Here is a 17,310-nt window from a genome sequence, read left to right on the forward strand (position 1 = left end):
TGTCATTTTCTTGTTGTTGGTGCTGTACTTATTTCAATGTGGAACTTAATAAAAATAAAGCAGGGAGTAGGAGGTGGAGTAGGTGAGGCAATCAACACTTAGCCATAATGTAGATCATTAGGGAGCAGGGTGGTAGAGTAAACAAGGCAGTTGAGCTCATAAATATGGTTTGGGGCTTCCTAATTAGAAGATAAATATGATAATTACATCACATTGAGATATGAAAATAGTTTGGTATATATAAATGCATTGAACAGGAAAAAAAACTGAGAATAGGTGGTCACATGACTCTATTTATTATCCTAGTTTGCGTCTAGAATTTGTATGCTTCAGTATGGTTGGGTTCTGCTGCTAAATGGCTGCCACAGCTTGCAAGAGCTGTGTAAGTGAATGTAGATGCAGGCTTTGTTTGGGAGTTGGGTTGTGGTTTGGGTGCTGTTGTGAGGGAGAAGGAAGGGGTTGTCGACGCAGTAGGGGTACAGCAGAGTAGTGCTAATTGGGAGGTTAAGGGTGGCAGAAGTAAAAGTTGTGATGTGTGGGCTTCGGCTTGCTGCAGACCTGGGGGTGTGAGAGGTAATCATTAAGAGCTATTGTTTTGTAAAAAATTTGAGAGCGGTTGTTTTGAGAGTGATTGTTTTGTTGCAGACCTGAGGTAATGTGTTAATTATTTTTGCAAAACCTATATCCTACTAGCTGGTTCCAAGAATTTATTTCAAGTAAAATCTGATTCATAACTATACAATGTATGCAAAAAAATCTGATTCATTCAAGTAGCTCATTTTGCTAACATCAAGCTTTTTAACTTTTTTAACTTTATCTTCTCTCCCTGCTAACTACTGAAGTCTATCATATATACTTATCCTAAGTTTTCTTTATATTATAGTTTATATGCTAGTAAGTTAAACTTAAATCACATACAGTGGCTGCTGAAGTGCTCTAAGTGTAAGTTAAACTTTGCTCTGATGGCTGTCATCAGTAACTCTATGATCTTATATATACTATCTCCCGTTTGTGTTTAAAAAAGTGGGAGTTATGTTTGTTATATATGTATAGAAAATTACTTACATTTTTTAATATCAATTTCAGGTGTCTAATGACTCCGTAGACCATGGAGGCGGAAGATATGAATCAAGGGATGCTTAGCTCGTTTAACCATTGACTCAGATTAGGAAACTAGTAATTATATTGATTGGCTAGATTTTAATGGTTTTGGAGATGACTATAGATTCAACAGGTTGAAGATCATATATTTTAGCTTTGAGGTTGTCTTTTGGATTCTGAAATTAGCTAAGAATAATTATAAGTATGTAGGAGTTCAAACATATTATTTGATAAGCTTTACATTAAATGTTATGGTACGGTGTATTATAATTATTTTAGACTATATATTTTGGACGTACTATTTAATTTTTAATTATTATGTTACCTAGCCTCTTAATTTGTGTATTGTTTTTTTTCAAAATTGCAAATTTAGATTGGTATTTATACATATTGAAACATTCCATTATTGTCCTAATATAGAATTTTAGAAAACAAAGGGAACTCAAATTCTCGACGCTTTTTAACGTCCATCTAATATCCCGCCAACACTTGCTATGAGCCGCGAAAATAAAACTGCCTACATTGAACTGCGTCGACAAAGAAATACTTCGACAGTTAAAAGTGTCGAAAATCTCGACGCTTTAAAGCGTCGATTAAATATTTAGACAGGGAAAAGTGTCGATAGTATTGACGCCTAAAAGCGTCGAGAATTCTCGACGGCCAAAATCTCGACGCTTCGAGAATTTATTTTTCGACGCTTTTAGGCGTCGAGAATTTGCAAAAAAAGCGTCGAGTTTAAGCGGGTTTTGTAGTAGTGACATTATTGATCAGATTCGACCTAAATTTGATTAGGAACTAATCTCTTGAATATTTTGGCTTTGTTTGATGAAGAGGTTTTTTCTGAAGAACTTTTAACTTATTGTGCCGTATTAGAGGTTTGATCATTTTAAAAAGCAAATTTAGGTGTTTGGTAAATAGTTTATTAATAGAGCCTTTTGGTTTAAAAAGCTCTTTACAAAAAGCTCATTATAAAAGCCTTTTGAAATTAGCTTTTTGGCTATTAAATACACTATACCTAATAATTAATAGCTATTTACCTAACACTTTTCCATAATCAACTATTTACAATAAGCTTGTCAAACTATCTAATATAATCCGTTAGTCAAATCAGCTAATATAATCAATTATATTAATTAATTATCAGCTAATTACCAAACAGGACAATCTGTCCATCAAATCATCAATAGCTGGTTACCATGCAAAGAACAACTTTTATACGCCTACTTAGCACTAGTAAAAATAAATGTTGGCCGGTAAGCGTGTATTTTATTTGGAAAATTATAACTTGACCCATATGTTCATGTGTTAACGTAGGCGATGACACAAATAAACTTGAAAACATACACGCACGTACATTTTTTTTTTTTTTTTTTTTTTTTTTTTTTTTTTTTTTTTTTTTTTTGGACGCACGTAGATATTCTACCGCGTGTCCGCCTGCCAAGCCAGCTTCTACGCACATTATATAAAACCCAGCAACCACTCTAACCTTGTCACTTAGTCATGAAAAGGAGCAGTGAAAGTCTTCTTGAAAAGAATATTGCTCACAAAAATGAGAGAGATTGCATTAATGGACTTTGCTCTGACCTCATTTCCATTATTCCTCCTCAACATATTATCCGTCCCTCCAAGGTACCTATATCGTGAAATATATAATAAATATTTCATACTCCCTCCGTCCTCAAATTATCTATCCCTTGAAGGTATGTGCACGTGTAGGTGCATACCTGAGGTTGAAGGTCGGGTGTACTATTGTACATATACAACTTATCTATCTAATTATGAAGCGTTAATAATTGAGATCAATTGATTCAACTTATTTTTTTGTTGTTGCGTAGGGTATGTTATCTCAAGCTAATAAGATTGAACAAGCAACAGATTACATAGTGAAGTTGAGGGAGAGAGTTGACAACTTATCAAAGAGAAAGGAGGAACTACTACAAATGATGGTTAACGACGAAGAAGGGACATCATCTAATGAACAAAACACTACTACTGCAAATAATAATAATTCTGACCCAACGATGTCTAATTCGGGATTATCATTACCTATCATCAAAGTGAAAGACTTGGGTAGTTGTTTAGAGGTGCAACTTATGTTGGAATTGGAACATAATATCAAGTTACATGAAGTGATTATTGTTCTTGAGGAAGAAGGAGCTGAAGTTGTCAATGCTACTTTTTCTAATAATACTGGGAATATGGCTGTGCACACTCTCCATTGTAAGGTACTTGTAATTTTTAACTCTTTTGACTTTTTTTTTATTATTATTTATTTATTTAGTAAAGAGAACCCTGACTATACCTTAACTATCACGATTTTTTAAATTCGGTATTTACGGATCAGACACTTTTTTGAATGATACAAATTAAAGTCAAAACTTAAATTATAGATACCGATTCAAAAAAAAAAAAAAAAAAAAAAACCCTACTGTCCATAGTGTTGACCGCGAAGTTGGGCATGAAAGTCGGGCCTATACCAATCAACCTCCAGTGCCCCATTCTTAAATTTCTAATCATAAATAAAAGAGATTATTGTTAACTTGATGGAGATCGAATGAAAATCACGTCATTTTCATCTTCTGTAACCAGTGGACATATTTGAATGTGCAATAGACCAATAGTGACTACTTTTGACTAATGAGAATAGATAGGAATCATAGGATATGTTGTCTCAAGCTAATATATCCATTTATATGGTATGTTCAACAAAATACTCACATTTCTACCATTTTTAGAATTACATTATCACTAATTTTAATTTTCTCTTACAATTATTACGAAAAAAAATATATATTAACAGGCTCAAAGTTCAAGAATTGGAGTGGAGGCTACAAGAGTATGTGCAAGACTACATGAGTTGATATGATTATATGATCATTACCAAAATGTTCAAGTCATACTCATACATACATAAATTTTTGCTGTGTTTTCTCCCCTTATCTATATGTAGAAAGAACAAAGGTGGTATAAATATGAAATCCGCCATAAAAAATTCCTTTGTGTATGTGTGCTATAAGGGGGTGTTTGGCGTTTGGTTTAATTATAATGAATCGATATGAACAATTTTTTTCTAGATTGTTGATCATATCATTAATGTTGTACATGATCAACTCTAGTTAGTATATTTAATTATTTATCTTACATTTTAAAAAGTACTGTACGTAATAAGGAGTGCGTACTGGAGTAGTAATAACTGTATGTTTTGAGTATCCAAAAATTAAACAAAGGTTGATTATATATATATATATATATATATGATAGAGAATATCCATAGAATATTCTCATCATAGGTTTAGGATATATTTTGTATAAGATTATCTTTGATATCTGTACATATCTTATAGTTACCGAATATGATTAGGTTTCTCATTGTAACCCTATAAATATTGATCAATGGAAATCACTCTAATCAAGGAGTTTATATGATCTGACATGGTATCACAGCTTAGGTTAGATCTTGGGATTGTTTAGATCTAAAATTTTCTCTTCCCCTGCCGGTGGGTTAGAAAATTAAACCTACCGGCGGGATTCACAAACAATTACACAAAACACATTGTTTTTTTTGCTTCCGCGATTTAATTATAGAGTATGATGGTTGACCATCACCGGCAACCCCTTTTGTGCTCCAACTTTCCACCACACACAGGAGCTTTATGATCTACCTCTACCTCTTGGTTCTCCACCTAATACGCCATCTAGATCACTCATAGTTCTCCTTCTTTAGCCTAATCTGTGAGTGAATTGCAATCTTGCATAGTGTATTCAATGACTGATATAGTAGTCTTGGATGAGCCAGACCCGCGAGACAAACCACCCCTTTTATAGTCTTCTTTTTCTCAATGTCGTTGTTGGCCTCCACCACCTTAGTTACGTTGTAGTCTTGCTCCTGACCCCTTCCCAACGGAGGTCTTCTACTTGGCTGGAGCCTTGTACAACTACACTATAATAACTTAAAGGGAGTGTTGGATTTTTGGCACTAACAACACTTTTTCTTACCTTTTCAATTTATTGTCAATTTTAATTATCACAAGTACATGCGGTGGAATTTCTTATTCTCTAAATCCAGCCACTACTTAGCTTGTCTTAATTTGGTGGAATTTATCTTGTTGTGTGGGTCAATTTTTTTTAGAGGTAAACAGTTCCTAGTGGTTAAGTGGTGTGGAATTTAGGTTATCTTATTTGTTTTTTTCTTCAACTGTGATTTCCCGTAAGTAGTTTAGTGTCTTCTACCCGATGATGGTTTGATCCCATAGCTTCTTCTTTTTTGGATCTGCAACTTAGCCCAAGCCTGTGCGGCTCCTCTCCTTCTCCTCCGGCTTAGCAGTGCTTATCTCTACTCTACGTAGGTCATGGCTGTTGCTTCTCATCATTGTCATCACCGGCACATGTCTACTACTTCTCTTTTGATCATGGGTTATCACACTATCCTTACCGTCCAATGCGTGATTCAGATCCAGTCTGAGCATCCGATTTTCTCCCGCTCTGACTGCGGGGGTGTGATAGAGAATATCCATAAAATATTCTCATCATAGGTTTAGGATATATTTTGTATAAGATTATCTTTGATATCTGTACATATCTTATAGTTACCGAATATGATTAGGTTTCTCATTGTAACCCTATAAATATTGATCAATGGAAATCACTCTGATCGAGGAGTTTATATTATCTAACAATATATATATTGGATTTGTTTTATCGTTGACAACGTTTTAAGTGAAATCTTTAGTGATCTTCATGCCGACCATTCCTTTCTTCCTTTCATACTTTGTAGGTATTACGGAGTATGTACTTTTTACTACGAGTGCCTCTGTACTTTGTAAATTGTAAGTTTTTAACATTAATTGGTTGCACAACTTGCACTTCTCTCTCTCTCTCTCTTTTTTTTAACATTAATTGGCTGCACAACTCGATCTTCATAGTAAAAAAAAAACAATTGGTTGAACTTAAATTGAAAAGAAAATATTAATGTAGCGAGTGGGTATAAGAAAAAGGTAGGAAAAGGTGATAGAGTACTTAAATAGATAAATAAATGTAAAAAAAGTGGATAAACTAAGAAAGAGTATATAAGAGAGGTAAATATACTGGTATAAAAGGATTAACATAGTAAAACAAAAAAAAATGATTTTACCGAAATACGAAGTGAAAATGTTAAGAACTCTTTATAACCGGTGAAATTAGAAAGTTTTACGTTTAAAGTAATATACTACTCTCTCCGTCCCCAAATGATAGTCCCTTATAGGTAAATTGTAGTCCCAAAATGTTCACTCCATTCGTTTTTTCCAACAACCATTAATATTAATTTTTTACCAAAATTCCCTCTAATTTGCAACAATATTTGTGCAAATTTAACTTTTCCATATAAGTTTTGTTTTCCCATGTACTTTTATTACTTTCTCTCTCTACTTTTTTTGCATACCCAATGTCAATTTACCTTTTCAATATACATTTACTATTCTTATTTATGTTTATTAATTCCTGTGAAAAATGCCCATAAGAGAATATCAAAAGGGGACGGAGGGAGTACTCCAGTAATAACCTTTAGAAACAAAGATAATAATCCTGATACATTAATACTAGTCATACTACTATCATATTATTTGGACCAAGATGCTGACCTAAACTCTCCATATAAGGCCATTGAAATCACAATTATTCCAGGCCCAAGCCCAAAATAAAACATGTGAATAACATCTTGACATTAATCATAAAACCACAATGTCAACGTTGATCACATAAATACTTCCGTACCCACTCTTCGAAAAATTGCAAGTTATTACCTCCATAAACATGTGTAGCAAGTGACAATGTTATAATAAAATTCAAAAATGATAGAGTCAAAGAGATTCAATGGCTTACAAAAGTGTATTATTTTACAAAATTTTAATAAATTCAATTTGAGAAATTATATACTCCGGTAACTCTAAAGAGGTATATTTTGATAGTTTATTAAGAATATTAACTCGAAATCTTGAGAATAAGGGTATGTTCTCTTCAGTTTAATTTCAGGTCAGCTCCAATCAATTCAGTTCAGTTTCTAATTTCCTACTCTCATAAACAATTCAGTTCAGTTCAGTTCAGTTCAGTTCAATTCAGTAAATCAAAACAGGCCCTAAGTACACATTACCAGGGGAATAAGCACACATTTTCTTACGTCCAACACAACTTACCGAATGTATTTCTCTTTCACACTTGAAGCATTGAAGCTTACCTGAAGGTTTTGATTTTTTCATGTTTGGTTTTTGTGTCAAGGATCGATACAAATCGTGCATATCTCGGAGGCATTAGTGCATATGATGCCTCAAAGTCTTTCTATCTTAAGGCAATTGATTATGGATCAAATTTATCGAGTCTAGTTGTATTACATATAAATATACGGGGTACTAGTATAAAATTTTGTATATGTAGTGCATGATACAACGATTACATTATCATTGCTTTGAATTTTAAGACGGGCTCACTCGGACATGAAAATTATGTAGAAAAATAAGTCGAAGCATAAACGGAAAGTCCAAAAGGGAATTAGGGATATGAGTTTGTTGATTCTTTTATAGTGAACCAAAGCACCAAACACCTCCTAAAAAATCAAGCGTGAAGTTGACTAAAACAAATTAAAGATGAAGCAATGTTCTTGGTCATCATAAAACTGTTTTAAAAAAAAAAAAAAAAAAAAAAAAAACCTTCTTTTTCACCAATAAAAACATCTAACTTGATAAAAAATTCTCTGAAATGGAGGAGAGAGAAAGTAATAAGAGAGGTATGAATTTGTTAGATTTACCAGAAGGATGTCTCTCTCACATTCTTTCACTCACTTCACCTTTCTATGTTCTTCGTTCTTCTCTTGTCTGCAAATTTTTCAACTCCATTGCTAAATCCGATTTAGTTTGGGAGAAATTCCTGCCGTCCGATTACCATCCCTTCATCCAACGGTCTTCTTCTTCTCTTTCTACTAAGCTCATCGTCCTCCATCTTTGCCGTTCTTTCATCCTCTTAGAAGATGAGCAAAAGGTAATCTTTTTTAGCTAACTCTCAATTTCTGTTTTCTGGGTTTTTTTTTGTTTGATGATTTTTTTGTTCCCTAAATTGCTTAATTTTGTGCAATTTGATTATAAGGAGAAAATGGGGTAGTTGATTTCTTGATAATATGTCATTTAAGGGATAAAATTGAGGGTTTTGTTGATTTGATCCTTTTGTCATACCATTTAATTGTAATGTGGAAGGTTAAGGATAATTAGGGTTTGTTCTTGTGAAATTTGGGATAATTTTTTTTTAATTTTGATGGAAATTTCAAGACAGTGAAGTTGCATAAGCTATTTATAAGTGTAAATGTGTAATCACACATGAGTTAAGTTGCTCAGGATTGTGAATTTCTAGTGGACATTTTTCTTGATTGTTTTGAAGTAATGTAAGAACTCGAAATTTTGAACAAAAGATGTTGGTTTTGATCATCAGAAAAGTTGTGTTTTATTGGTTTAGGTGTACAATTTGTTCAAGTAAGTGATGGTTTCTGTGAAGAAATTGCTATTTTTGATATTTGTAGTAAGATGAAATTAGAGAGTTAAATCTTGTGTACTTGTATGTTTATATAATTACTCTTTTGATATCTGGCAAATGAGAGATGGTGATCAATAGGTTAATCTCGGAGATTGGTAGATACCGTCTATATCTATCGGAGCTTAGTGTATTGTTATCAATGAAATTGTAATATTTGTGGAGGCTTCAGAATCATGAAACATGCTAGGCCCTTATGGGGAATGAAGTTTGTGATTTTCTGCCAAACCCCGAGATCAACTCAATCCCTCGACGGGTTATTTGTTATTCTAATAGACTAATACTCGCAATAAATCTCCAGATCAAAGGTTGATTGGTTACACTTGATTAATCAAAGAGGGGATTAAGCTAGATTGAGTGATTTGCTGGGGGTTTAGCTGTCACGTTTTATGTGTTATTTTGATTGGAATATTTGCATTATGCCATGGTTTAATGAAGACTTTCTTCCTGCTTACATGATACGTAACCCTGAATTACTTGCTTCTTGGTATAACATATTGTTGAATGCAATTTTCTTTTGTAGAGCTTTTCATTGGATAAATGGACTGGGAAGAAATGTTATATGCTTGGTGCCAGAGAACTTGTGATTACATCGGGTGAGAATTCCCGTTGCTGGAGGTGGAAACCCTTACCTGAGTCCAGGTATATCTCTGTTTCTCCTCTTTTCTCAATTGAGATATTATGCATGCACATAACACATCTTAGGTCATGTAACAATTTACTGCAAATTGATTGGTTTTGCAAAAGGCAAACTAATTGGTGCATTTGAGAGCATATTCTCCAAATGTGGCAACAATTTAAAGGGGACATAAAGTGGACCACTTATTTTGTTGATGAACTATTGTATTTTGTCTTATTACATTAGATACACCATACACCTAATAAGAAATCTAGTGGAAGGATGATAGAGATTTTTGTGACACATTTTTTGTTGGAGATATTCTTAAACTGTACTAGTAATTCTGTAAATGCGTTAAGATATTCTCTTCGCAGACATTATAAAATCAATGGAAAAGAAAAGGAATTGTGTGCTCAATTGATGTTTCAATGAAATTTATACCTCCCAACCAAACAGTGTGCTTAAGAGACTTTCTATCAAAAGAACAGCTTACAAATTTTCTTTCACTTATAATGTGCTAATAGGTTCCCAGAGGTGGCAGAACTATTGGGAGTGGCTGAGCTCTGCATAACAGCGAGAATTAGCACACAATTACTCTCTCCAGACACTACTTACCACATGTACTTTTCTTTCATGCTTGGTGCTTGGTCTCGTGGTTTTGATGTCTGTCCTGTCAAGGTTTTCGTGTCAAAGATTGATAGTAACGGTGCATATATTGGAGGTAGCGGCTATGATACCTCAAAAACCTTTTATCTCAAGGCACCCGAAAGTGATGATATGTTTGATGATGTAGAGGGTGAAGAAGCTTTTGAGCATCGAAGAGATAGTGGTCATAGATGGATAAAGATAGACATGGGGAAATACTTTAACCGGGTAGGTGATAATGTTGCTGTATTAGAAATGACACTGATGGGAACAGAGGTAGGTTTACACAAGTCTGGGCTCATCATCCATGGAATTGAGATCCTGCCTCTTGATTGAGTTTTAGATTTCGGGATTCAAGATTGTGTGATTTTAATCATGAAGATGAAAACCGGTTGCAAGGTTATGTCTCTTGTACAGTTCTATGTACCCTGTGGCTGGGTAAGTTGGTTGACACTCATACAGTATCTGTGTTTTTCTGTATCTGAACTCTGAACTTAAATTATTGTGTTTACCAGGTGGTGGCCTCTCCACCCCCTCCCTGGTGGCTGGTGTATTATTGCCCCCTTTATGTGTTTGGTGGAGTCCTAGTTTGGTTACTTACAGTTTGGTCATAAGGGGGATTTCATAAATTTTCGGCAGGATATACATCTACTTATATCATTCAAGAAACACTCGTGTGTGCGTGTTAGAAATTGTTGGTTTTGTTGAAACAAATCTCAATAGTAGTGCATTGCTAACTCAAAAACAGCCTCCCATTTGTCGAGTGTTCCTCATCCTTGGAAGCACCCTCGAAAATGATAAAGGTGTCCTCCGATCATTATTCCATCACAAAAACTGCCTTTACTGAGGCAAATTGATAAATTACTAGGTAATCATAAAGACATTCCTTTAGTTGTTGGCGACTTGGCAACTCTTCTAATCGTCTCTATCCAAGTGGGAACTAGCCATCTTCCTCATCCAAACAAGGCCACTCATTAGATTTTTGTTTGCTGTTCACCTGTTGTAGTTTCCTCAAAGAGACAATATCATGTAGATTAGCCAGGATTCACAATCACAAACTACATACATGACTTTGTTACATCATGAAAAATCTAAAATTTGTGGCTAAAGAAAAACCCGGGCCGGTTTCTCTCTGCTTGATTGAATGATAGTGTGACACTAACTGTTGGAATGGTGCTAAATAGTCTTAGTACCGTAACTATCACTCCACGCTTTTAAGTAGTAATACTAACAATACTAACAATATCTCAATTTCTACCCGTCAAATATAAATTGTACTCCATACCATTTTCTAGCAATGCATTGTGGTGATCCATGGATAAAATCAAATCTTGAACTCCGACAGATGAAGGTTAATACTTTCTTCCCTTTCGAGCATTAATACTCGATTTTATTTTTTCACGAGGCTTTTTAAGGCGTTTAGGTGTATAATAGGGCATGTTTGGTACATCCTGAAAGGAAATGAGAGTATGAGATGGGGAATTACTTTCACCTTTGTTTTGGCTAGGTGTATTTTTCATGCCAACCCAATATTGCAGTAAGCATGCATTAAATTTAGGTCCCAACTCCCAAGCATTGTCCTACCATCACAAAATTAATCTTGATTGAGGCAAACAGAAAAACATATCCTAGTACGTAATATAGTCTGTAAATAGCAAAAGCCAAACTTTTATGGGAAACTTGCCAAACTCTTCTAGCAAAGAGCCCATCTCTGGCTGGTTATCCCTCTCCTTGAGGGTACACTAAAAGGTACTACGTACAACGACCAATAATAAATGTTTTTGACAAAAGAATGGGTATCCATGTTTCTGTTGGCTACTTCAAGTTGGAACCTCTTCAAAAAGACCGAGTTACCCTTTAGATTAGGCTTCGTTTTGTTCATTTTACTTTTTCTGAACAGGGGCGGATCTAGGGGGGGTTCATTGAACCCACAGATTTTTCGGAAAAAAATTATAAGTTTTAATTTTTTTTTAAAAAAAAAAAAAAAGAAAAAAAGGGTTAAAACTAATTTATGTGAGATAAATAATCAAATGTTAAAGCCTGGCACATTGGTAAGGGAGTGATTGTTAGAGCATTGAATCTCCTCCTTAGGTCTTGGGTTCGATTCCTACTGCCCTCATTTTATGTTTTTATTTTTTTTTTGATATTTTTTTCCGAGTTCTTCTGTTCTTTATGAGTTTGTGAGACCTCTTATTCCTCTACTCCTCTTAATTCTTAAATCTTTATTTAATGGTTAATCTCATTTTATGTTTTTATCTTTCTTTTTTGTAATTTTTTCCGAGTTTTTCCGTTCTTCGTGAGTTTGTGAGACCTCTTATTCCTCTACTCCTCTTAATTCTTAAATCTTTATTTAATGGTTGATTTTATTAAAATTAGTGATAATTAGTTAATTACATACTGATTTTTTTAATTGGTTTTGATATATTGTTGAATACTTGAATTGTTGACAAATTGAATTGTAGAAACTTAGAATTTAAAATTTTTACTTGGTCTTTTAATTGATAATTAGAAGAAGTTTACATTGTTAAATTTGTGTTTATTGGGGGCTTGAGATTTTTTATTTTAATTTTTATGTGTAATATTGATTTTTTGCAATAGAAATATAGATTTATAGAAGTAGTAATGTATTAGCACGCTTTAATTTCAAACTATGAAAACTCGAAAAATGCTTTTGTAGGTGTTTTTTTTTTTTTTTTTTGTAAAATCCATCCATTTGTAATTAAAAAAAAATGAACTTATGTATTGAATATTTAGTTAATATATGATCATCATTTTTTAAAAAATTCCGAACCCACAGTTCGGAATTCCTGGATACGCCACTGTTTCTGAAAGTAAATTATCGGAACGTAACCCACACTTATATTATTTGAGCTTACTTACGATGTAGCAAAACTCTTACTTATATCTAAACGTATGCGAATTTATCTTAATATATGCGAACTTATTTGAAACAAATATCTACCATACACACTCCCTTTGTTTTTTTATTTACTCCGTATTCATTTACCATAGAGTCATATTATTATTAGGAAAACTGATTGTAGGATAAGATAGTAAAATGTGTTTAATAGGAGTCAGGTTCGGCTTTGGACATGTTTTTTCTCACCCACTAAACAAGGCCCCTAAAAGTTAGGGCCAAATAATTTTATTTTTTTTTAAAAACGCTAATTCATTAAAAAAAAATCATAACTTACCTATTCACTTTCCCGTAAAAGACCACCATTTCCAAACTAAAACCCAAAAATTCATCCTAAATTTTTGGCTTTACCTTCTAATTTCCAAATGAAAATTAAAATGATTATGAAGATATAATTAAGGATATGTTAGAAGGATGACATTTTTTAAATAAAAAGTTTTTATTTGTTGTTTCATTGAATTATTATTAATTTTAGTAATATGATGAATTTTTCCTCTATAATTTGTAGTATTGTACTAAAAAAAGGCATTTTATTAACGAAAAAAAACCATTTTATAATAATAATATTTTTTTAACCTTTTAAAAATAGTCCTTTAAAAATTTAAGGGCCCAATTTTTATAATTAGAACAGGGCCATCGATTTGTCGGGGACGGCCCTGATAGGAGTGGTTACGACTTACGAGTTACGAGTACATGGTAATTGACTAATAGGACATATGCCGTAGTATAACAAGTGCAATTCATGGCTACATCCTCCCTCGGAGGATTGGTAGATTGAACTCAGCTAAAAGGTTATATCTCGTACAGGTGCGGCCTTTCTTCTAGTGATCGTGAAGAATCTAGCCTATCTAGGATAATACTATAGAATAGAAACATGGTTTGGCCACTACCAAAGCAATAATGTGCAAGTAGCTAATGAGGGGCTACATTCAATTTAACTTGCCTACGTAAATAAAAGTTTGAACAAGTGCTCCCTAATCATCTATGTAAAGTGGAATCATACAATAACAAAACCTAGCTATATAAATCATAAAGACAGCGGAATAAAATTACTTTCCATACTATTATTGTTAAGGTGCATGAATCACTCCCATAATATCATTTTCCCTCCAATTCTAGGTTTACTTATAATTTTCAAAGTATAATGCATTTTTACATTGTAGTGTAGCTAGCCGGCTATTTGAAAAGATTGATAATGACCTATTATAAGATTATAGTTCCGTGTTAACAACCTCTATGCGAGTATTTCTCAATTGATCAATTAAGTCTTTTTCAGTATTTTCTCAAGAATCTTATTTACATCCAAACTTTGTGGTCATTTAATATCAAAGATTCAAAGATATTCACAGAATAATAATGCTCCCTCCGTCCACGATTATCTGCAACATTTGCCATAAATGAGTGCTTTCTATTATCTGCAACAAAATTTTTTCTTTCCTTTTTTAGTAAATTTTAAAGAGTAAATTGACCACCTTACCCTTACTTTATTTTTTTAACTTTGTTTAAAAGTCTAATCATTACACTTACTTACCAACTAATTACCACCTTACCCCAGCCACTTTTTTGCCCCTACCACAGCCCAAACGAGCCCATATCACCAGCCCCACCGCGACCAAACCCCAGATTGTCGCGCCATTCTCTGACCACCCCCTAACCCTTTACGTCACCACTAATCCACGTCGTGAATCTTGGTGGTTTGAGTTCATGGGTTTCGTGGTGGCCTAGTGGTTTCGATTCCAGATCGAGAGCCGTTGGTTTTGTGGTGGGTTTCGGTGGTGTTGAGTTCATGGGGTTGGTGCGCGAGTATGGGTTGCGAGGTCTGAGTTCGTGGTGGGTTTCGATTCCAGATCTGGGGTCGTGGGTTTCGTGGTAGGTGTCGGTGGTCTGAGTTCGTGAGGGTTGCGTGGTGGTTTTGATGGTCTAAGTTCGGTGGAGATGTTGTGTGAGTGGGGGTTGCGTGGTGGTTTCGATGGTCTGAATTCGGTAGGGCTATTGCGTGAATGGGGGTTGCGAGGTGGTTTCGGTGGTTCTGCGTCGGTGAGTGGGGGTTGCGTGGTGGTTTCGGTGGTCTGAGTTCGGTGAGTGGGGGTTGCGTGAGTGTTGGTGGTTCGTGGGGTGGCGTGGTAGTTCAGCCTTCAGCGCCGTCGTTAGTGGTGGTAATTCTCCCCTGCTTAATTGTGTTTTTTTTTTTAAATTTGGATTAATTATCCCTTCTCTCTCCTCCTAATTTTCAATAATCTTGTTTAAGAAGTTTTGCCTAGGAGTCCGCAAAAAATGAGTTTGGTGCAGATAACCGTGAACAGAGGGAGTATATGATACCATAATATTCGAATTATATCCTTATAAACTGAACTAGATAGCATAATTAAAATAAAACAAGTTAATAAGAGAGAGGAACAAAAAAGAAGAACAAGAACTAGGTACAATCTTTCAATCAAATGTGGTCTATTTATATCGACAGAGTAAGATCATACATTCACCTTCTAGACGGGTTTACGGTCTTATCGTCAAAAGGACCACGGCTTAGGACCATTGTCTTTAAGAAAATGTGTAGTAGTTACTAGACTTAGTACAGGACGATGTTACTTACACTTCTTGAGTTGAAGGCTTCAAGCCATAACAAAGCTTGGATTGGGGGACCATGAATCCACTAAAACATGCATAATTATTTGTTTGAGAGTAAACTCTCCAAACTTTTGGAAGGAAACGTATGAATTCATGCAATAGTTTAATCATAGAGGTAGATTTGGGAAACTTCATAGTCCAAGTCATTTTTTTTTTTTTGTGTGTGTGTGTGTGTTTGTCTTCCACCCGCTCCATCCTTTGGGTTAATTCGGATTCGAGGATTAGTTCTGAATAGTTTGGCTTTCATTCCCCTCCCAATTGTTGTTGCGGGGGATCGAACACGTGATCCTCCCTACTAAGTATAGCTCCAATCACCATTACACCAACAATCAATTGGTATACTTAAGGTCATCTATGCAGGACATTGACTCATGATAATAATTATTTAGTATTTTGCATTATTTTCTTCTTCTAGCTAAGGTATTATAATATTGTGTGAAGTAGAAATAATGAAGCATATATTAATTGATGAATTACATACTAATCAAATTAAAGATTCCTATCTAAGTTGATAATTAATCTTGTTATGTTGACAATTATTAATTTTATATAGAGGTGGGAATATGAGATAGATGTCATGATGATGATAAATAATGTGGACTCGACGTAGGATGGATGTGATGAATTGATTATAAACTTATGCTTCTTAGAATTTGGCCGGTGCGTTACTATAGTACTAACCGTACGTTCGTGGCTAATACTGCATTAAATTCCTATAATATAGGGGTATCTTAGAGTTGGGCATATGCAAGGTTGTCGTGTAATCCTATGTGTGAACTAGTTGATTCAAGTTTCAATAGTTAAAAACAAGCGAGCTTGCACATAGAGACTCATTGTACTTGAAATTGAAAACAAATTTGTTCATCGTTTGAGTTTCTCCATCTAATGCATCTCTTGTAGAGGATATTGTTTAAAATGTGGATATATAATTTTACTAGCTATTCTTTCTATCTCATTAAGACAAATTACATATAGTTTAAAAAAACTATAATGTTATTACTATAATGTTATTACTTCGTGAATTATCTTCTTTCACTAAATCGTGCAACCATGGGTCCATGACAACCCCTCTCTTTTATTGACACCTCTCCACTTACTCAAACTGATGGAAGTTACAGATTAGTGAAATTACCCATGTTTAGCTTTGACTTTGATAGATTCAAAATATGAATAAGAAAAAAAACAATTAAAAAAAATGAAAATATAAAAACACCGTACCCTAACAATTATGAAAGGCTAATAATGTATTAAAATAATACTAGTACCATAATGAGGAATATTAATTAGGTAATGATTAATGAATAATTCTAAACCAATACAATGGTGCCTTTTATGTTTTTCGATCATGTTCATTTCTTTGCTTGAGAAACAAAATATATCCACACTTTAAATTGTTAACTTTAAAAATACACATTAAGGTTTAATGGTTTATCAAGTATAAGTACTACGCATATGTTTTACATTTTTAGTTTTTGAGAATTTGAAATTTGTATAAAAAACAAGTAAGTTGTATAATGATTTTTTTAATGAAATATATACATTGTCATGTATATTTTGAAAATATAACATTAGGAAATTAAAAAGTACTTGAGTTTCTGTTTATTGTTCTTTTTATTGAAATCATTTTAATAAAAACAAAAAAACAGTAGGACTTATTCTCTTCAGCTTAATTTCAGTTCAGTTCAGCTACAATCAGTTCATTTCCTAATTTCTTCTCTCATAAACGATTCATTTCAGCTCAGTTCAGTTCAACTCCAATCAGTTCAATTCAGTTCAATTGTTTTCAATAAATCAGAACAAGGGTATTTATAAGGTTGTTCAACTCTGTTTACAGTAAAAAAAAAAGTTTAGC

General features: G+C 33.8%; 1 protein-coding gene across 3 annotated transcripts; it reads left to right on the forward strand.

The window, feature by feature from the left end:
• Positions 1-3,111: 3,111 nt before the first annotated feature.
• LOC145568351 (putative F-box protein PP2-B12) lies at positions 3,112-10,557 on the forward strand. 3 transcript variants are annotated; one of them, XR_014095812.1, is made up of 4 exons: positions 7,761-8,109; positions 9,176-9,294; positions 9,796-10,354; positions 10,432-10,557. XR_014095812.1 is itself a non-coding variant. In XM_081627782.1 (3 exons), the coding sequence occupies exons 1-3, from the start codon at positions 3,123-3,125 to the stop codon at positions 10,250-10,252; spliced, it is 780 nt and encodes a 259-aa protein (XP_081483908.1). In that variant the 5' UTR covers positions 3,112-3,122; the 3' UTR covers positions 10,253-10,557. The 3 variants fall into 3 exon arrangements, 2 of the variants coding, with proteins under 2 accessions (XP_081483908.1, XP_081483907.1); XM_081627782.1 differs by lacking the exon at positions 7,761-8,109 and adding an exon at positions 3,112-3,326 and having other exon boundaries at positions 9,796-10,557; XM_081627781.1 differs by having other exon boundaries at positions 9,796-10,557.
• The last annotated feature ends 6,753 nt before the right edge of the window (positions 10,558-17,310 follow it).

This window comes from Chenopodium album, chromosome 11, assembly GCF_948465745.1.
Source record: "Chenopodium album chromosome 11, dcCheAlbu1.1, whole genome shotgun sequence".
Taxonomy (NCBI): domain Eukaryota; kingdom Viridiplantae; phylum Streptophyta; class Magnoliopsida; order Caryophyllales; family Amaranthaceae; genus Chenopodium; species Chenopodium album.